General features: G+C 32.8%; 1 protein-coding gene across 2 annotated transcripts in view; it reads right to left on the bottom strand.

Moving 5' to 3' along the window:
• Positions 1-7,184: 7,184 nt before the first annotated feature.
• SLC39A6 (solute carrier family 39 member 6) overlaps positions 7,185-22,092 on the bottom strand; it is a 37,397-nt gene continuing 22,489 nt past the window's right edge. The window contains exons 7-10 of one of the 2 annotated variants that reach the window (XM_051969758.1): positions 19,923-20,300; positions 16,468-16,548; positions 11,573-11,763; positions 7,185-8,504 (exon numbers count right to left, since the gene is read on the bottom strand). In XM_051969758.1, coding sequence (XP_051825718.1) covers positions 8,352-8,504; positions 11,573-11,763; positions 16,468-16,548; positions 19,923-20,300 — 803 coding nt within the window. In that variant the 3' untranslated portion in view covers positions 7,185-8,351. The remainder of the gene's footprint in view (positions 8,505-11,572; positions 11,764-16,467; positions 16,549-19,922; positions 20,301-22,092) is intronic. The other variant, XM_051969759.1, reaches the window with a different exon arrangement.

The following is a 22,092-nucleotide window of genomic DNA, read 5'->3' as shown; positions in this document are numbered from 1 at the left end:
ATAATGATGAATACTGGAGGAGATGTAGAAAAACTGGGGCCCTAATATATTGTTGATGGAGTTGGGAATTGATCCAATCATTCTGGAGAGCAATATGGAACCATAAACCAAAGGGCTATCAAACTGTGCATACCCTTTGATCCAGCAGTGACTCTATCAAGTCTGTATCCCAAAGAGATCATAAAAAATGGAAAAGGACCCACATAAGCATTTTTTTTGCTTTTCTTGGCTTAGATAACAGCACCATATTTGTTCCATAAAAGGAGTTTGGCAGAACTCCTTTGACTATTATTTCATTATTTAATGTTGGAATTCATGGATATGGAAATGTTTGGTAGAATTCACTTGTAATTTTGTTGTTGCTTAGGAAGCCCATTTACGGTCTGTTAAATTAATTATTCTAAGTTAGGTTTATTTAGACATTCTATTTTCTCTTCTGTTAAACCTGAGGAATCAATGTTTTTATATGTATTCTTCCATTTCATTTAAATTGTTAAATTTATTCCTGGGAATGTTCACTTTGGAATCTCTTTTAGGAGGTATTTGATGGATTCCTTCAATTAATTTGCCCTTGAGTTTTAAGGTATTGTATCAGTTTTCCAGAATAACTTCTTGAAAGATTATGTCCAAGCTCTTTTTTTTTGATGATAGGTTTCAGGTAATTCAATAAATCTTAAATTATCTCTCCTAGACCTACTTTTCAGGTCAGTTGTTTTTCCAAAGAGATAGTTCATATGTTCCTCTATTTTTTTTTTTTTTGATTCTTTTAATTTTGTTTTATTGTTTCTTGATGTCTCATGGAGTCATGAGGTTCCACTTGCCCAGTTGTAATTTTTAAGGAATTATTTTCATTGTACCTCCTTTTCTATTTTGCCAATTCTACTTTTTAAAAAAAGTTTTCTTCTGTGAGTTTTCATCCACCTTTTTCCTTTTTTTTTTTTTTTTTGTGTGTGCTTCCTTTATCAAATTGATGACTCTTTTTCTTTGATTTTCCTGCATCGCTCTTATTGCTTTTCCTGTTTTCCTCTATCTCTCTTATTTGATTTTTAAAATCATTTGGGCCTGAGATAAAAATTTTTTTTTTGAGCTTTCACATGTAGTTGTTTTGAAATTGTTCTCTTTTGAGTTTGTGTTTTGATCTTCCCTGTTCACCACAGCAATCTATGCTCAGGTTCTTTTCTTTCATTTTGGGGTTTTGCTCATTTTTTTCAGTGTATTTCTCAACTTTAAATTTTATGTTAAAGTTGGGTTCTGTTCCTGTTGTGGAAGGGGCACAATCCCCAGTTTCTTGCACTGTGGAGTGGAGAGTGAGGAGCAGAATGGGGCCTCACTGCTGGCCTGCTGTGCCATGACTAAGGTCTTGCTTTTGACTCGCTGGGGCATCTGCTGCTGACTTGTATAAATGCTATTTGTCCTGAACTGTGCTCTTCTTTTACCCAAGTAAGAAAGACCTTTCCTGCTAACTTTCTAAGTTGTCTTGGACTAGAAAATTGCTTCATCTTGTTCTTTTGTTGGTTCTGCCACTCCAGAATTCACTTTGAGGAATTTTTTTATACCTGTTTGGAGGTGAATCCGGGACCATTCAAACAAGTTCCTGCCTTACTCCACCATCTTGGCTTTACATCCTAATTGTTAAGTGTATTAGCACAATTGGGCAAAATAACTCCAGATAATTGCTTTAATTTCCCTTTTCATATTTTTATACTATTGATTTGGTTTTCTTCTGTCTTTTTAAAAAAATTATATTAACCAATAATGTATCTATTTTTAGTTTTTTCCCCCCATAAAATCAACTCCTAGTTTTATTTATTAGTTTTAAGCATTTCCAATTTGGTGTTTAATTGAGGACTTTTGATTTGTTCTTTTTCTAGTTTTTAAAAAATAGTAAATCTATGTGTAACAAAAAATAATAAATCAATTAAAATACCTAAAGTAAAAAAAAAGGTAAATCTAATTAATTAATCTGCTCTTTCTCTATTTTATTGAGCATTTAGAAGTATATATTTTGCTCAGATTACTAGTTTTGGGGCATTTCATAAGTTTTGATGTCTCATCATTCTTTTTAATAAAATTATTGCTTCTATTTAACTTTTAATCTCCAATTAATTACATTTTGGGGAGGCAAATATCATTTTATTTATTATATGTAAAAATAGTTTTGAACATTCATCTTTAATTTTTTAATTTTTTTTTTTTTTTTTTTTTTGCTGAGGCAATTGGGGTTAAGTGACTTGCCCAGGGTCACACAACTAGAAAGTGTTAAGTGTCTGAGATCAGATTTGACTTCAGAGCTGGTGCTCTATCCATTGCACCATCTAGCTGCCTCAACATTTATTTTTTAAAAGAGTTTGAGTTCTAAATTTTTCTTCCTCTCCCTTTCCCCTCCCACCTCTCCAAAACAGCAAGCAATGAGATATAGGTTATATATCTGCAATTATGTTAAACATATTTCCACATTAATCATATTATGAAAAAAAGAAAGAGAACAAAAGGGAAAAAACAAAAAAAAATTAAAATGAGAATAATATGCTTTGATTTACATTCAGACTCCATAGTTCTTTCTCTGGATAGCATTTTCCACCATGAGTGTTTTGGAAATTATCTTGGATAATTTTGTTGTGGAAGACTAAGTGTAGCATAGTTGATCACTGCAGTTTTGCTATTACTATGTACAATGTTCTCCTGGTTCTACTCATCCAATGAGCATCATTTCATGTAAGTCTTTCCAGGTTTTTCTGAAATCTGCTTGCTTATCATTTCTCATACCACAATAATATTCTATAACTTGTTCAGGCATTCACCGATTGTTGGACATTCCTTCAATTTCCAATTCCTTGCCATCACAAAAAGAGTGGCTACAAATATTTTTGTACGAGTAAATCCTTTTTCATTTTTTTATGATTGCTTTAGGATACAGACCTAGTAGTGGTATTGTTCAATCAAAGGGTATGCATTTTGATTACCCTTTGGACATAATTCCAAATTTCTCTTCAGAATGGTTGGATCAGTTTACAACTCCACCAGAAATGCACTAAGGTTCCAATTTTCCCATATTTTCTCCACCATTTTTCATTTTCCTTTTTTTGTCACATTAGCCAATCTAATAGGCATGATATAGTATCTCAGAGTTGTTTAAATGTGCATTTCTTCAATCGTGAAGTAGAGTGTTTTTTTAAACAATAACGTTTTACTTACAAAATATATGCAAAAATAGTTTTCAACATTCATCCTTGCAAAACCTTGTGTTTCAAATTTTTCTCCCTTCCTTTCCCCCATTGCCTTTCCCTAGATAGCAAGTAATCGATATCCATGTTATATATGACAATTCTTCTATACACATCTCCACTTTATCAAAGCATTTTTTCATTTAGACTATCAGTAGCTTTAATTTTGTCATCTGAAAACTGGTTGTTTATATACCCTTTGATCATATATTGATTGAGGTATAACTTGTATGCTTATACATTTGATGCAATTCTCTATATATTTTAGAAAAAGACCTTTATCAGAAACACTGCAAAAATTGTGTGCCAAGCTTTCTGTTTTCTTTCTGAAAATCTTGCATCCATTTTTTGCTTGTGCAAAAACATTTTAATATAATCAAAATTATCCACTTTACATTTTATGATGCTTTCTGTCTCATTGGTCATAAATTCTTTCCTTCACGGATCTGACAGTTCTTTGCTCTCATAATTTGCTTATTTTTAAGGTTTCCATGGTCCTTTATTTAATGTAATTTTTATTGCATTATGATGTGAAAAGAATGCATTTAATATTTTTGCTTTTCTGCATTTAACTATGAAGTTTTTATGGACTAATAATATATGATTATCAATTTTTTAAAGGTGCCAAGTACTGTTGAGAAAAATGATTATTCTTTTCTATTCTCATTAAATTATCTTCAGATGTCTTATGAGATCTATGTTATCTAAAAATCTATTAATCTCCTTGATTCTTGTTCTTGATTAGATCTAATTCTGTGAGAGAAAGTTGAAATGCCTTCATTACAGCTTTGTTACTTGCATCTATAATTCATAATAGCTCTTTCTTTAACATTTTGAATGATATAACATTTGTTACATATGTTTAGTATTGATGTCATTTCATTATCTATGGCACTTTTTATTATAACGTAATTTTCTTCTTTAACTCATTTAATTAAATCTATTTTATTTTTAACTTTGTTAGAGGTGATTGTTACCCCTACTTTTTCTTTTTCACATCAGCTGGAAATATAATCAATTTCTATCCCAGACTTATTTTTACTATCTCTCATTGTTAAATGTTTCCTGTAAGAAACTATTGTTAGGTTCTAGCTTTGGGTTCATTCTGCTATCCATTTCCATTTTATGTATGAATTCATCCCATTCACATTCCAAGTTATAACTACTAGTTTTATTTTTCCCTTCATTCTATTTTATGTAATTTTGGGCAGGTAGGTGGTACAGTGAATACAGTGCTAAACCTGGAGTCAGGAAGATTTGTCTAAGTTCAAATTTGTACAAGTCACCAACTTGTTTACCTCAGTTTCTTCATCTATAAAATGAGCTAGAGATGAAAATGGTAAACTGCTCCAGTATTTTTGCCAGCTCCTTTGCTCTTTGGAGTATTATATTAATATTTAAATTGTTTCTTCCTAGTTGCTTTTAGTACTTTTTCCTTGACTTGAGAACTCTGAGTTTTCATTTTGGGAACTCTTTCAGGTAGTTATTGGTGAATTCTTTTTTCCTTTTCTTTCATCATTTTTTGTATGAAATCATCAGTTTCCCCTTGTCCAATGCTAATTTTTAAGAAATTATCTTCTTCAGTAAGTTTTAAAATCTCTTTCCACTTGATTTTTTTCTTGCTTTTCTTTCATTACTTTATTTTCCAAATTTTTCCTCAATCTTTCTTATTAGATTTTTTTTTTAATTTGCTGTTGGATTTTGTTAGTGATGTATAAAAATGCTGAGGATTTATGTGGATTTATTTTGTATCCTGCAACTTTGCTAAAGTTGTGGATTATTTCTAGTAGTTTTTTAGTTGATTCTCTAGGATTCTCTAGGGATACTGTCATATCATTTGCAAAAATTGATAATTTGGTTTCCTCATTACCTACTTTAATTTCTTTAATCTCTTTTTCTTCTCTTATTGCCAAAGCTAGCATTTCTAATATAATACTGAATAGTAATGGTGATAGTGGGCAATCTTGTTTCACCCCTGATCTTATTGGGAATGATTCCAGTTTATCTCCATTACATATGATGCTTGCTCATGGTTGAAATAGATGCTACTGACTATTTTAAAGAAAAGTCCATTTATTCATATACTCTCTAGTGTTTTTTAATAGGAATGGAAGTTGGATTTTATCAAATACTTTTTCTGCATCTATTGAGATATGTTTTTATTAATTTGGTTATTGATATAGTCAATTATGCTAATAATTTTCCTAATATTGAACCAGCCCTGCATTCCTGATATAAATCCTATTTGGTCATGGTGAATTATCCTCGCGATGACTTTCTGTAATCTCTATGCTATTTTATTTAAGATTTTTGCATCAATATTCATTAGGGAGATTGATCTATAATTTTCTTTCTCTGTTTTCATCCTATCAGGTTTAGATATTAGTACCATGTCTGTGTCATAAAAGGAATTTATTAGGAATCCTTCATTCCCTATTTTTTCAAATAGTTTATATAGTATTGGAGTTAATTGTTCTTTAAATGTTTGGAAGAATTCACATGTAAATCCATCTGGTTCTGGTCTTATTAGATTTTTAAACAAGTCCTTTTGAAGCTCTTTCAAGAACTGTTTAGGCTTGTGATCATTTTACCTTTTTCTATGAAACTTTACAAAAAGCTGTTTTGGCTTTTTCTGAGTTTAAACTCTAATCTCTATCACCAAAGGAGCTATAAAGGTTCCTGTTCTTACTTTTCTTTTTCTCCTAAATGTCCTGTTTCTTGGCTATTAACTTAATGTCAGAATCAGGTTCTGCTCCCAGGCTGGAGAATATCTCGGGCTTCAGGGTTTTCCTGCTGTTTTCTAAATTCTATCTGGGGACTTTTAACCTCTTCGTTCTTCCAGTTAGGTGTGGTCACTGTTCCTCTGGCTCATGTTGATCTATAAGTTATCTCAAATACTCCTATCACTGAGCCACCACCAGCACTGTGAGCACCCAAAAACATCTTTGTCTTCTGCAATTCCTTAGGTGGCTCAAGCATTAGCTTACCCCTCCTGCCCTGGAATGCGGGGACTTAGTTTTCTTGCATCAACCACAATCAGCAAGGTCCTTGCTCCTTTGCCACTTCACCCATAGTCAGAGCCTGGGACCTTGTCTGGTCAGCACACCTCGTTTAGCTCCCACAGAGGCTACCCTCCACCCCCCACAATATTCTCCTATCAGCTGCCTAATCAGGCCAGACCACCATCCCAAAGATCAGATCTTATCTAATTAATGTCTTCTCTAATTCCTGATCTGCATTGATAAAAGAGGTTTCTTCACCTGAGTTCCCTGTATCAGTGAAATTTAAAGTCTGGTTTTTTTAAAAATTAATTTATCTTGATATGACTTAACCATGGTCAGTGAACTTTCCTCCAAATATATGTCTTTAATTCTCTAAAAAATACTCGATAGCTACAGTTATATAAATCTAGGTATATCTTGGCAGACTGATTTTTAGGCGTTTGGTGCATTATGTAGGTATTAACATTTTTTCCTAGCTTTTGTTAATACTTTAGGGAAATATTGATGATTACTGTGACTTATTTTGTATTCTGCTATTTTACTCAATCTATTAGGAACATAAAATTAGAGGATCTTATATCTATATCTGAAAAGGACCTCTTGTGGGTTGTTACACTTTAACCAAATAGGATGTCGATGCTAGAAGGAATCTTTGATATACAAAAGATCAAGAACCTCTGCCCTAATAAATATAATAGCACAAATTCTTTAAATGGTGATGGACAAATCTTTAAATTCAGGTTAAAACATTTAATGAACTTGGGTAGTAAAGGTTGAATTTCAAAGATAACAGAAGTAATACCCACAGTGTTTCTGATAAAGAAGCCAAAATTTGGCAAAGGATTGTTAGTCTTTAATATGAGCTTGCAGAAAGGCAGCCAGGATACAACAGCTCAGAATCTCTGCATTTATACATTTTCCACTCTCATTTTATGAAAATTATACAAATGACAAGAAATTGTTATAAAAGATTTATTAAAAAGAATAAACAAACTTATCAAAACATGCCACAGGGTCACAACTAAAGTACCATGAAATAATAATGTCCAAAATGTTGACCCAAGATCATGAAATGTCTTCTTAATTAGCAAAGAAAAATCAAATTGTACTCAACAGTTTCCAGGTTTTAGAATTTGTAACTATAATTATAAGTAATTGTATTCTACTCTTTTGAAAATTAGCAGTGTAGGTATAGGCATGTAGGCAAAGTCACAAGTAATAAAAGCATCCATTTCCTAACTATTCTGGAGAAGCAAGAGTTTCCTGTCTAAACCTGGTATCCCACCACACTATAGTTTATGACTTGAGAGTTTCCAGCCAACTATTATACTGTTTGGTATTACAATGATTTCATTCAAGCTATCTGTAGTTTTTTCTTTCTAGAAAAAGAGGGCTAAATATACACCTGAGTATAGTATGAATATTAAAACATCAATGCCCCAATTTTTTTTTCCTTCTTCCTGCAATGTACCCTTTAAACTTTCACTCAACTTCAAAACCTTCACATTCTTTTATTTCCTCACCTGCTAAACAGTTAGGGAATTTTCTGTAATTATAATATAACACTCTCAGACTACCACTCTTGCTTTATAGGTCCTTTTTTTCCCCAAACACAAACTATCTACATCTTCTCATCTTGAATTCAAGTATAAATCTTTCATCTCCCACAGATATCATAACTTAGGACATTGAGGACTCCAACTGATTACAGAAGAACTTCAGAGGTTTAAAATCTGATATGAGCAAAACTATGTTAGAAAATTTTTAAAGAAATCAGAGAAAAAAAAATTTTTTTTAAACTGAACTATATATAGATCATGCCATGCCATATACTTGTCCATACAGCAAAGCTGTGAATACTGGTGAACCCTAACATCATAGTTATATTTCCAGAACAAAATAACTTAAACATCATTAAAATGTACCTTTTGTTATTTCAATAACCAATTTTACAGTCATAACCAACAGCAATACTTAATATAAAATTTCAAGTACTACTAAGTACAAACTCTCATGAAGCACATAAAAAATAAAAACAAAACAAAACCCAGTTTCCCTATGACCTATATCTGAAATAGAGCAACAAATAAGTAGAAAAGCTTTACTCTAACATTAATGACCCAATTTAAAAATTTATACTGAATACAATTTTATGTTCAAACACAGAAATAAGTAACATAATACCAAAACCCAGTAGTATCCCAGCATTCTGTAACAGAAAATATCCCCAGCGGCTACATCCATGGTCACTAGCATCATTGTGAAGCATCTCGGGCACCTAAAAAATTAAAAGAATCATTACAATGTTAAAATTTCCAGCCCTACAGGTAGATACTAACTTAGAACAATTTTTCATATAACAATATGTTAACTTAAATGGCAACACCACCACATAATGATTTAATAAATGATTTTTATAGAAGCTTTAAAATAAAAGTATACAACCTATAAAACTGTAGTATCTCATTTAAATATAACCCATTGCACAGATTTGGAGTTATGAATCAAGCCATTCTTTCCCTAAGTAATACTTAATAAATAAATAAACCAATTTTAAAAGTTAACCTGTAATATAGGCAAATTATTATAATATAGTCTTATGCTCTAATATTTGAAGTTTAAATTAATTTTAGTATATTTCCTGGCTCCACTACTATTGGTATTATTTTAGTGTTTCCCTGGCCTCAGCTTAATCATCTGTTAAAATAAACATATTGAACTAGATTATTTGTAAGATTTCCTGCAGTTCTAATAAATTTATGAAAAACAATATTTGCATGTAGTTAGGCTATTATAATTTTCATGTTTGGCTGATGGAAATAATACTCCATAAAATAAAACTTATGCTTAAAATGAAAAGTTAATAAGTACAAATAAAATGGAGAGACTTGATTCTATGGATTTAAGGTCAAATTTAGGATTATATAATTGAATTCATAGAAGTACAATCTCCAAATCACAGACTCCATTAAATTCTATGCTAGTCAGATACTTAATTTTAGGTGACATTTGACAAAGTTACATTGAGAAATTGGAAAGAGTCCAGAGATGGGAGACTTGAATGGTGTGTTCAAAACTAGGGGAGAGACACATGACAGCATTTTCCCATATCTGAAGGGTTATCTTTTAAGAGATCACACTTGTTTTATTTGGCCTTAGGAGATAGAACTGGTAGCAATACAAGCAATTTCAAAGGAAGCCTATGTTGATTTAAAGTAAGGAAGAACTAAACAGGAGGTAGTGGTGTGCTATATTGATCCTGATATAAAATGACAGTGATAATAATAGAATAATAAATTTATATAGAACTTACTATGTGCTAGACAGTGTGCTAAGTGCTTTACATTTATTATCTCATTTGTCTCATTAAAGGTAGAAAACCCAGATTCTAATACTGCATGATCTAAATTGTTGTGTGACTATGAAGTTATTTTCACTTCTCTGGAAAAGAGAGGGCCAGATTAAATTAATCTCAAGGGCTTTTCTTTTCTAATTCTAAAATTCTAAGACTCTAACTTCACTCTTTACAAGATTACATTAAGAGGATCAAATAAGAATGCACATAATGTACTTTGTAAAGCACTATATAAATATCAAAAATACACTATTTTATTAGATAACTGATCAAAAAGGGCAGGGGCTGCTTTAGGAAGAAGTAAAGGCTAAATCATTAATATTGTGGAGAGAATTAATAACTTGGGGGGGTAGGGGAAGAAAAGGGAGAAGAAATGGATCCAAGATGGTACAGAGTAGACAGGTCTTTGTCATAGTTCTTCCTGGCTTCCCTCAGATTAACACTAGAGCAAGCCTCTGAATGATTTTGGAGGGAGAAGATTCAAATATCTGGAATGTAACAAGCTTCCAGCAAAAGATATTCTGGAAGAACTTCAGGAAAGGTCTGTCTTAATGGGGGAGTGGGGATGTTGCAGGACAGTGCAGGCGCAGGGAGACTAGGGCAGAGAGGCTTCCTTGTGCTAGGGAAATCTAGAGGGAGGCTCACAGCCACAATACAGCAGCATTGGCTACTCTGTTCTGGTTCAGAGAATTAACTTGGGCAGGAGTTTTGCAGAAATTAAGACCATCAGCTCTATGCAGCTCATTACAACATTTTATTGCTGTGTCAAAAATGCCTTGATTTTGCAGTTCTCAAATTTTGCTAGTTAGCTAGTTTTTGAGTCATGTCCACCTTTCTGTGTCCTCATCTGGAGTTTTCTTGGCAGAGACATGTAAGTATTTTGCCACTTCCTTCTCCAAATCATTTTACAGATGAGGAAATGGAGGTAAATAGGAATCCATGACTTGCCAAATGACTCATACACTAGTAAGTGTCTAAAGCCAAATTTCAATTTGAGGGTTCCTGACTCCAGGCTCAGCACTCTATCCACTATGCCACCACACTGCCCAAGATTTCAGAGCATGATAGAATTTTAATGTGCTAAATTACTGTTATTTTAATTTCTGTGTATATACTTTTTTTTTTTTTTTTGAGGCAATTGGGGTTAAGTGCCCAGGGTCACACAGCTGGAAAGTATTAAGTGTCTGAGGACAGATTTGAACTCAGGTCCTCCTGACTTCAGCACAGGTGCTCTATAACACTTCACCACCTAGCTCTGCCCCCTGTGTATATATCTTTAAATAATTTTATGCTGTGAGAATTGCTAAGGTGATGTTAAGACCTCAGAAACAAAAGATTCTTTTCTGTACCAAAGGGTTGATATTTGTAATCTTAAGGAAAACACTCTTCCCTTTGAAGATCAAAATTAAGGATACTTTGCACTCCATAGTTTCCTATACTGCCACTGGCTAGGGTACAGACATTTTCACACTAAAACAAAATTCTTTTCTCCCTTCGTTCTTTCCTCTTCAGATAAGACTAAATAAGATTTGACAAATGGAAGTTTCACAATGAAATTCTTAAACATTCCCAGCAATGATTATATAAGTTTTGTTCAAGAAACTTGTTTATTTACAATTACTAAATTGTCCTTTAAATGTTCTAAAGGAAAGAGATCTTATTATCCATAGAAGTTTTCTATTTGCTACTATTTTGAGTACTGATTTAATTGTCCTATGTTTGACACTCTACTCAACTTAACTGTGGATTGACAATGCCTGAAAAAATGTGGGATAGTTAACACTGTCACATGTGTTAGACAGGAGATGGCTGGCACCAGGGATCAACAGTCTACAAAAAAACAGATGTTGCATATGTTCTTCAGGCCAAACCTCACAAGTTTTATCACGGTTACATTTTGTATAAAATCTTTTTCAAAATGAATCTCTTGATTATTTTTAGTCAGTGGTTATTATGACTGGAGAATATAATTTAATTGCATAAAAACTTACCATATCAACTAGAGCAACATACATGAATAAGCCAGCAGTAAGTGCAAATATCCACATAGAAACATTTTCAGCATAATGACCAATAAAAATTCCAGTTGCCATTCCAAGATAAGCCAGCATGGCTGATAGGGCATTATAAAGAACAGCTTGTTTAACTGTCATACCAGCCTTTAACAAAACCGCAAAATCACCTGTGTGAGAAACAAAAACAGCCATTATGCAGTTCCTTCATTATTGATAAAAACAATGAAAAGCTAACTGTATGAAGATGTGTGTATAAAAAGTCAATGTTAGATTTTAAAGAGAAATAAATTACCAAGTTCCCCATATTCTAACAAAACTAAATTATTCAGACAAAAATAAATTAGATAAAATTATAGTTTTCACAAAAAAAGAGACCCTTTTTTTGGAATTAAGAAATGTTTTAATTTTAGAAACTTTCTCATTCCATTAAGATTTATGAAATGATATAGATGTTTAAAAAAAAAAAGAACTCAAAATTATCTCACTGAGGAATGTCTGCCTGGGTCTGTAATTTAATCTTTTTATATTTGCAAAGCTCTAGAGAAATAGTCACATATCAGTCACACAACAGCTTTGGACCGCAGGTCCACCAATTAACATTATTCCCACTTCACAGATAAAAAAAATTGAGACTCAAAGAAATTACTTATCACCCAGCTATGTAAGCCTCAGAGGCAAGACTGGAAACTTCATCTTTCTGATGCAATCAAATGTTTATCTAGCACTTATAATGTCTAAAACTATGTAAAATATATAACATACTTTAAACAACAGAGAGAAATAAAGAATTAAATGGATGTATTTCATGATGTATTTTGGGGAAGAAGAGGAAATTAGAAGTTCAATAAGTGTTAAGTAATTATGAAGTTTTTAAAAATGAGGCTAAAATGTTTTGATCTATCACAATAGGCAATAGAGTCCATTATAATATATTTTGATCACAAAAATGACAGAATAAAAGCAATATTTGGAGATTAGGGAAAAGAGAATAGTCACAGAGGGTCTCTAAGAAGTTGCTGAATAACATAAGGATTTGGTCCAGGAGTGGTAATGTGACAGGAAGTAGGAATAAAGTATTTCAAAGAAAGCATTTACATCCTCTAAGGCAGGGGTCCTCAAACTACGGCCCGTGGGCCAGATGCGGCAGCTAAGGACATTTAACCCTCTCACCCAGGACTATGAAGTTTCTTTATTTAAAGGCCCACAAAACAAAGTTTTTGTTTTTACTATAGTCCAGCCCTCCAACAGTCTGAGGGACAGTGAACTGGCTCCCTATTTAAAAAGTTTGAGGACCCCTGCTCTAATGTCTTTCAATATAAAAGAGAGAATAAGTTCAGTTTTTATCCTTAACAAAGTGGCATATAGCATTTCTATTCCTTAAATTATAAAGTAAAAATCATAGAAGGCATTCTAGCAGAAATTAAGTTTAGAAAAACCTTTCACCATATACTATAAAGATCATATACTTTTCACAATAACTGGGGGTAAATTTTTATTTTTGTATTATAGCTTTTTATTTACAAAACATATACATGAGTAACTTTTTCAACACTTGACGCCTGCAAAATTTTCTGTTCCAAATTTTCCCTTCCTTCTCCCCACTCCCTCCCTTAGATGGTACGTAGTCCAATACATGTTAAATATGTTAAATGCAATATATGTATACATATTTATACAGTTATCTTGCTGCACAAGAAAAATCAGATCTAGAAAGAAAAAAATTTTGTTTAGGAAAACAAAAATGAAAGCAAACAATAACAGAAAGAGTGAAAATGCTATGTTATGATCCATAGTTCCCTCTCTGGGTATAAATGGCTCTCTTCATTATTGAACAATTGAAACTGATTTGAATCTCATTGTTGAAGACAGCCATATCCATCAGAATTGATCATCATATAGTCTTGTTGTCATGTATAATGATCTCCTGGTTCTGCTTATTTCACTTAGCATCAATTCATGTAAATCTCTCCAGGTCTCTCTGAAATCATCCTGTTGGTCATTTCTTACAGAACAATAATATTCATAACATTCATATACCATAGCTTATTCAACCATTCTCCAATTGATGGACATCCATTCAGTTTCTAGTTTCTAGCCACTACAAAGAGGGCTGCCACAAACATTATTGCACATACAGGTCCCTTTCCCTTCTTTATGATCTCTTTGGGATATAAGCCCAGTAGAAACACTGCTGGATCAAAGGGTATGCACAGTTTGATAACTTTTTGAGCATAGTTCCAAATTGTTCTCCAGAACGATTGGTTCTGTTCCTAATTCCACCAATAATGTATCAGTGTCCTAGCTTTCCCACAAACCCTCCAACATTCGTCATTATCTTTTCCTGTCATCTTAGCCAATCTAAGACTTGTGTAGGGGTATCTCAGAGTCATCTTAATTTGCATTTCTCTGATCAATAATGATTTGGGACACCTTTTCATATGACTAAAAATAGCTTCAATTTCTTCATCTGAAAATTGTTCATATCCTTTGACCATTTATCAATTGGAAAATGGTTTGATTTCTTATAAATTTGAGTCAATTCTCTATATATTTTGGAAATGTGGCCTTTATCAGAACCTTTGAATGTAAAAATGTTTTCCCAGTTTATTGCTTTCCTTCTAATATTGTCTGCATTAATTTTGTTTGTACAAAAACTTTTTAAATTATCTATTTTGTGATCAATAATGATCTCTAGTTCTTCTTTGGTCACAAATTCCATCTTCCTCCACAGGTTTGAAAGGTAAACTATCCTATGTTCTTCCAATTTTCCCAGCAGTTTTTGTCAAATAGTGAATTCTTATCCCAAAATCTGGGTCTTTGGGTTTGTCAAATACTAGTAGATTACTATATATTACTATATAGACCACTACAGATTATTGACTATTTTATCCTTTGAACCTAACCTATTCTACTGATCAACTAGTCTATTTCTTAGTCAGTACCAAATGGTTTTGATGACCACTGCTTTATGATATAGTTTTAGATCTAGGCCATCTTCATTTGATTTTTTTTTCATTGAGGGTCAATTTTTAAAGTAAATTTTTAATTGTTATCTTTAAAAAATTATCTACGTTCTCCCCTTCTATATCACTTCCCCCTCACTTCCTAGAGAGCCATTGTATAGAAGAAATAACTTTTTAAAAAAGTAAAAGAAATCACTTAAAAAATATTAAAAAACAAATCTGAAAATCCATATAATGTTCCATATCTGCAGATTTCCTACTTCTACAAAGAGTTGGGAAGAAGTGTCTTCTCTTATCCCTTTTTTTAGGGCTATGTTTTGTTCTTTGTAATTTTGCAAAATTCATTTTTTTTTTTGATTTATGATAGTTCAATTCACAGTTGTGTACAATCTTTTCTTGACTCTATTGCACTTTTCATCAGTCCATGTAGGGTATTTAATATTTCTCCATATTCAAATGTTTTTTTTTTTAATGAACAGTCATACTGATTATATTAATATGACTAAATGCTGTTCAGTCATTTCCAGTTTATATGCATCTATTTTGTTTCCAATTTTTTGCTACCTTAAAAAATGTTACTGTAAATATTTTGGTATATATACATGGGATTTTCTTTTTATGAATGACCTTCCTGGAGTATATGGCTAGCAAAGAATCTCTGGTCTGCTTTATGTTTTCAGCTTTATTGAACACTGGATTACTGGGCTTTAATATTTCTGATTCTCATTTCTATAGTCTATTCTATTGATCAACTTCTCTATTTTTTTAACCAACACATGAATATAACAGAATATTACTATAAGAAATGTTTAATATGATATAAATTCTTGATTATTTTGCTTACTTTCTTTGTATTACATTAATTGATACAAAGAAAGTAAGCAAAATAATCAAGAAAACAACATAGTTGATGACTACAACAATGTATCAACGAATGGTAAGAACAATAACAATCAAAACTGAATACTTTGAAATCATAATGACAAAGCTTGATCCCAAGAAACAATTCTCAGAAGACAGCTCTCCCTACTCCTTTGCAGAGGGGCAGGACCGTGTGTATGCAACATTACAAGTAATGTCATGTTTTTGATAGGTTACTTTTACTCAACCCTTTTCTCCTCTTATTCCCTATTTTATTTTCTTTTTCTAATTCTGTACTATAAAATATGGTCAATTCTAAGGAAGAGAATGAGGGAAGTGATATAGGTAATGTAGGAAATGTAAAAACAAAAGATATCTATCAATAAAATTTTATCTTTCAAAGTGAAAAAATGATAACAATAGACAAGCTGGAAAAAGGGGTCTATTTGGACTAGATTAAGTAACAAATTAAGAAAGGAAGGAAAATAGAATTTAGTAAATTTAATTTAAAATAAATAAATACAAAGGTATATCAAATAAGAAGAGAAGATAGATTTGTCACATGATTGATAAAAGGTGAATATGCAAAGTGCTTAACTGAGATATCAGGTGAACTCAAAAAAGTTCTCCAGCAAATTTCTCTAAGCAAAGTTCTTAGATGAACATATGGGAGAATTTGATCATGTCTCAAACTATGGGCAGGCAAAGATAAGACTGATTTTCACTGATAGCACAAACTTTCCCAAAAAATGAGGTCACATATTCATTTGGGTGTTATTGGATTTATTTAGATGCTCGTGACTGGTAAAGAAGATAATTGAAAAACTGGTTAGGGAGACAAACCGTTGTCTTTTGAAGTCAATGATGCAAATATAAGTGAATCAATATTTGGTACTTGGAAGCAGTAGAATCTTTACTCCATAGTAAAATCATAATACCTGGTGACTAATTCAGAGAAATAAATGATCCTAAAAATTTTGATAGGTTAGTAGCAAAAGAACACCTCACATAAGTATCTTAAAAAAGCAGATTAAAAATGTTTCTTACCTAATTCGTGAGGCAATTCATGACAAAAGACAGCAACTGAAGTACTTAAACCACTCGATAATCCTTCTGTAAAAGCTGCCCCTGTAAAAAGAAATTACAAATTTAAATTTAGTTTAAGATAAGTAATTTTTGGCACTACTCAAGGGTCTATGTAAAATAAAGTCTGGTCTACAAAACCCCAAAAACTTTCAACCAAATCCCAAAAGGGAAATGACATTAAAAAAAATAATAACTTTTAATCAAATCTGTAAGATAGAAAGTTATTCTTCACTGATTTCTATTCTATTCAGTAAAGTTAACTATAGGTATAATCATAATCAAGATGGTAAAGTCAGACATGTTTTGAAATTTGAAAAACTTATTGTCCTAGTGCATATATCCCATGACTTGATAAAAGCAAAAGTTAAAATATAAGCTAAAAAAAGTTTTTTTTTTCCAAAATGTTGACAATTTTCCAAAGAAATGAGTTAATAAGTATTTGAAAAAATACTTGGTTCATTAATAATCAGACACAAACTGACAACAAAATTGACAAATATAATTCAAAACTATACAGGGCAGAAAGAGAAACAGACACAAAGTAAAAAAATAATCACAATAACAGAGTATACTAATGTTGTAGAGGAGCCATATATGAAGAAAAGTAGATGGGAATAAAGAGACAAAGATTCCTGATTAAAATGGAGGGAGTGCAGGAAAAGTTTACATATTTCATGCATTAAAATTGCTTTGCTAATTGCTTTTAATGATGTTTACAATCAAGTTTATGACAAAACTATCTAAATAATGCTAAAAGTATGTTTTGGAGAAGTGGAGTCAAGATTGCAGAATAGCAGGAAAAATACAGGGAGCTCCCCCTTAAAACCTCTCCAAACATGTCTAGAAATTGCACCAGACTGAATCCTGATGGGGGAATTCAAGAAAGAAACAGTGAATTATTTCCTCAGGTCAGTAGAAGGAGATAGATAGATATACTGATAACTTCAAAAGCAGCAGTAGGGAGGCTCAAATTCCAAAAGCAGAGTGGGATCTTAGTTCTAACTTTCAGTACATTTGTAAGCCATGAAGGAATAACCGAGCAGGAATCCCAAACTAAAGGGAAGTGGTCTCACGCTCAATCTAAACTTTCCAGCTGGAGAGTGGCTGAATTCAGCAACAGTTTTCTGCTGCCCACACCCAAACTCAGATTAAGAACTTACAGAAGACTCTGCCCTGGATCAGACTACTTTAGGAGCATTAATAACTTAGAGATCCCTAGAGTCAGCTAGATCCTAGAATAACATAACACTCAACACTCCAACAAATTAGCAACAGGAACAGCCCAGTAACTTTCTTGCATTTTCCTCAACTAGATTCTGTCCGGTGCAAATTTCTAGATATGTTTGGAGGCATTTTGAGATTACTGTATTTCTTTCCACTCTTTTGCTAAACACACTTTTAGCGTTAAAGAATTTCATCACAAACTTGATATTGAATTCATAGAGCCAGTCCACAACATGAAGTATGAAATCAGAAAATAAACTGAAAGAATGGCCAAACTAAAAAAAAAATTTCCATCATAAAAAGCTGTTAAGATGACAGGAAAGCCCATGACACAAACCTAGAAAAGAACGACTCTAAAATAACTATAAGTAAAACCTTAGATAAAAACACAGTTTGGACACAAATTCATTTAGAATTCCTGGAAAAGATGAACCTGGAGTTTAAAAAGACTTTAAAATGCTTTTATAAATGTGAAATGAGAGCACTTGATAAGAAAGGTGGAAACTGCGGAAGGAAGAATTGGGGAGGGAATAAATAGCTTGGCACAACATACACAAAATCTTGGCTAAGAAACAGACTCACTGAAAATCAGAATGGACCAAATAGAAATTGATGATCTCATGAAACAGGAAATATTAAAATAAGGTCAAGAGATTGGCAAAAAATATAAGATATCTTTGCCAAAGAACTGAACAGAAAATAGACCAAAGGGGAAAAAACCATAAGATTCTGCCATTTGAATATCATGAAACCCATTCCTGATGAAAAGACCTGAGCTGTATATATATAAATCTTAAAAGTTCAAACACAGGAATTAAGGGGGGAAAAAAAGTAAACCCAAACAATTCTACAGATCTAAAGAAGGATAAACTTTTTACAATCTAATTAATATGTAGAAATCATACAGATGTCCACTATGAACCATTATCATTATGACTCAGAGTGAGTATAATTAGACAGAAGATCTGAGAATTGTTATATCATGATGAGCTAAAAAAAAAAAACTGGAAAGGGAGAGTAAAAAAAAAAATGCACTAGAAGGAAAGCAAGAAAATAAAGGCAAATTATCTCATAAAATCAAGGAGCTCTTCAAAGAATAGTTTGTACCAACATGGAGGAGGGGTTGAAGGTCAGTGGCTGACACCTGAACTTCATTCATCTGAACTAGTCAAAGGAGAGAATACACACATGTAGTTGAGTATAGAAATACGTTTAACTCAACAGAGAAATAAGAAGGAAAGAAGAGGAAGGAGAGATTATTGGAAGTTAAGGGAAGGATTTGTAAAACAAATTCTAACTAAGGATATACAAAAATATTTCTAGCTCTCTTTGAGATGAAAAAATAATAGGAATCTGAAGGGATATCCATAAATTGGAGAATGGTAGAACAAGTTAAGGCATATAAATGAGATAGACTACATGTTAGTATGCTATGAGAAATAATGAAGGAGATGGTTTCAGAGACACCTCAGAAGAATTATAAAAAATGATACAGAGGAAGGTAAACAGAATCAGAGCAACTTTTTATATTCTCTCCTGGATCATTGTATTGTGGCAGAAGGGCTTGCTTAGCCCAGTAAAACTATAAGCTATGTTATATAAGATTGTCTAAGACGAAGAAGCCATAGTGGAGTGTTCTGAAAAAAGGTGATCCACTAGAGAAGGAAATGGCAAACCATTCCAATATCTTTGCAAAAAAAGTCATTAAAATGATAAAAGACATGACATCAGAAAATAAGCCTCTCATGTCCAAGGGTGTCTAATACACTACTGGGAAAGAAAGGACAACTACAGGTTCTCCAGTACTAAGGAAGCATCTAGGTCAAAGGCAAAAAGCTCAGCTGCAGATGTGCTTGTTGATAAAAGGAAAGTTCAATGCTATAAAGATCAATACTGTACAGGAATTTGGAACGTAAAATCTATGAAGCAAGGTACACTGGATATGGTCAAACAGGATATGGGAAGAGATTAAACATTGATATCTTGGCTATCAGTGAACTTAAAAAGTCACAAATGGATGATCACTATGTATTACTATTACATATTATAAACTATTCACAAATATCTAAAATTAGATATTTACTATTTAAAAATCTTAGCTGCTTAAGAAAACACTACTACTACATGGAATATCGACCAAAAAAAATTTTATGATATTAGTACTTCAAAAAAATATAGAGAGACATACTTACCGATTGCTAGACCGTCACTGAAATTGTGTAAGCCATCACCCATGATCACCATCCAGGCTAATGTGGCTATGCCAGCATCTTTCAACTCTTCCCGAGAGTAGCGCTGACTGTGACTGTGAGGATGATGATTCTGATGATGGTGGTGATGTAGAATATGATGGTAATCATGATGATGATGAATGAGATCATCTGATTGGCCTAGAGTATCATGGAAATGGGAATGACATTTATTCTTGCACCCTCTAGATACATATTCATTGTAAACTTCTTGCGGATGAGAGTGAGCTATCATGACTTCCTCTTCTTCCAATACTGCTGGTTGTTGAGAATCGAAGTGTGCAGGGTCTTGTGATTCTGCCCCTATATAACCTTCAGGCCCTAGGTAATAACAGCAAGGAATTTAGATTTTAAAATGTCCATTTGGAAAGAATATGGTAATTGAGCTGGGGAAAAACATGTGTTGTCTAAATATAAATTTAAAATGTAAACAAAATAATATTAATAGGAAAGGAGAGATTCATATTAAGGGCTCTTATTTTATGACTATGGGCCACATTGTGACAAGCAACCAACCATTTATTGTCTATGTACTAGGCACTGTGGTAAATATTAACTATATAAGTACAAAGAAAAGGAATGACAAGTAGTATAAAAAAGGTAGTATATAATTAGTACAGACATATAAAAGACAGTTTAATACAAGAAATCTGGTAAGCAAAACACTAATATTTAGAGGCAGAGTCAGCAAAGGCTTTAAGCAAAAGAAGAGACACCAAATTTAATGTGAGAAACAAAGAGAATACTACATCATCTCAGTTGGGGCCTAACCATCTTTTTTTTTTTTTTTTTTTTTTTAACAGTACATATGCCTAGATAATTTTTTACAACATTATCTCTTGCACTCACTTCTGTTCTGATTTTTCCCTTCCCTCCTTCCATCCCCTTCTCTAAATGGCAGGCGTGTTAAATTAAGTTATAGTATATTCTAGATAGAATACATGTGTGCAGAACTGAACAGTTCTCTTATTGCACAGGAAGAATTGGATTCAGAAGGTAAAAATAATCTGAGAAGAAAAACAAAAATGCAAACAGTTTACCCTCATTTCCCAGTGTTCCTTCTCTGGGTGTAGCTGATTCTGTCTATCACTGATCAATTGGAACTGAGTTAGATCTTCTCTTTGTGGAAGAAATCCACTTCTGTCAGTATACATCCTCAAACAGTATTGTTGTTGAAGTATATAAGTATCTCCTGGTTCTGTTCATTTCATTCAGCTCTCTGTATTCATCCTGCTGCTTCACCATCTTTTTAAAGCTCTTTAATTAACTAACTCACTAGTTACTAACCATAGTGGTTCAGCTAAACTTTTTCTTTCATCTCTCCTCAAACTTCTCAGAGCTCCCCCTCTTCCCAGCTCTCAATTAAAAACCCTAAATCACACTGAATGGGATAAACTGAGTGAAGACTTGACATAAGGATGTAGCTTCTATCCATGCCCAAAGCGACTTGCGACTTTGCAATAACAAATTGAGCTATAGCTAAAAGTTGCAGTGTTCCCCCCACTTCTTAATTAGCATTAATTAGTACTTGATGGGTAATAAGTTTATTTGTTAATATTCTTTTGTTTCTCCATAAATTTCCTTTTTTTAGAGTGCAAGCCTGGACTTCTCTAGACAATGGGAGAAAAGATCAGGGGAGAGTGGGATCTTCTGCCTTAGGGTCTATATAATCTTGTGTTTTACAGTTTGTGCTTTGCAGTTCTCTACTGACACTTTGTCTATTGGGAGTTGCCCTTATAAATAATCCTTTTTAAATTTACAAAAACATTTATAAATAAATCTTTTTTTTTTCCTTTTTACCTTTTTACCTTGAGAGTCTGATTTTAATTTGGTAAGGGTCATTGCGCCACACAACATTTTACTGAAAAAAAGAACTGGATATTTCATTGAGATCACCCTCTTCTCCCCTCCTTCTCAGAGGTTGTTGTTTGTCCTTCCTTAGGACTATGACATCAGGGAGGTGATACCATGACAAGGAGGTGAATTGGATTTAAGTGAGGGAGGGTTGTGCAAGGTCACCTGCCTCACCTTTTCCTCCAGAGCCATATGGGGTCAATGGCAAGATATAGATCAAGATAGCTGGAGATGGCTCTGGATGAAATAAGAGACCCTG

Source organism: Antechinus flavipes, chromosome 1 (genome assembly GCF_016432865.1).
Source record: "Antechinus flavipes isolate AdamAnt ecotype Samford, QLD, Australia chromosome 1, AdamAnt_v2, whole genome shotgun sequence".
NCBI classification, from domain to species: Eukaryota; Metazoa; Chordata; class Mammalia; order Dasyuromorphia; family Dasyuridae; genus Antechinus; species Antechinus flavipes.
The sequence above is the reverse complement of the archived record's forward strand: the minus strand, read 5'-3'. Positions and strand labels throughout refer to the sequence as shown.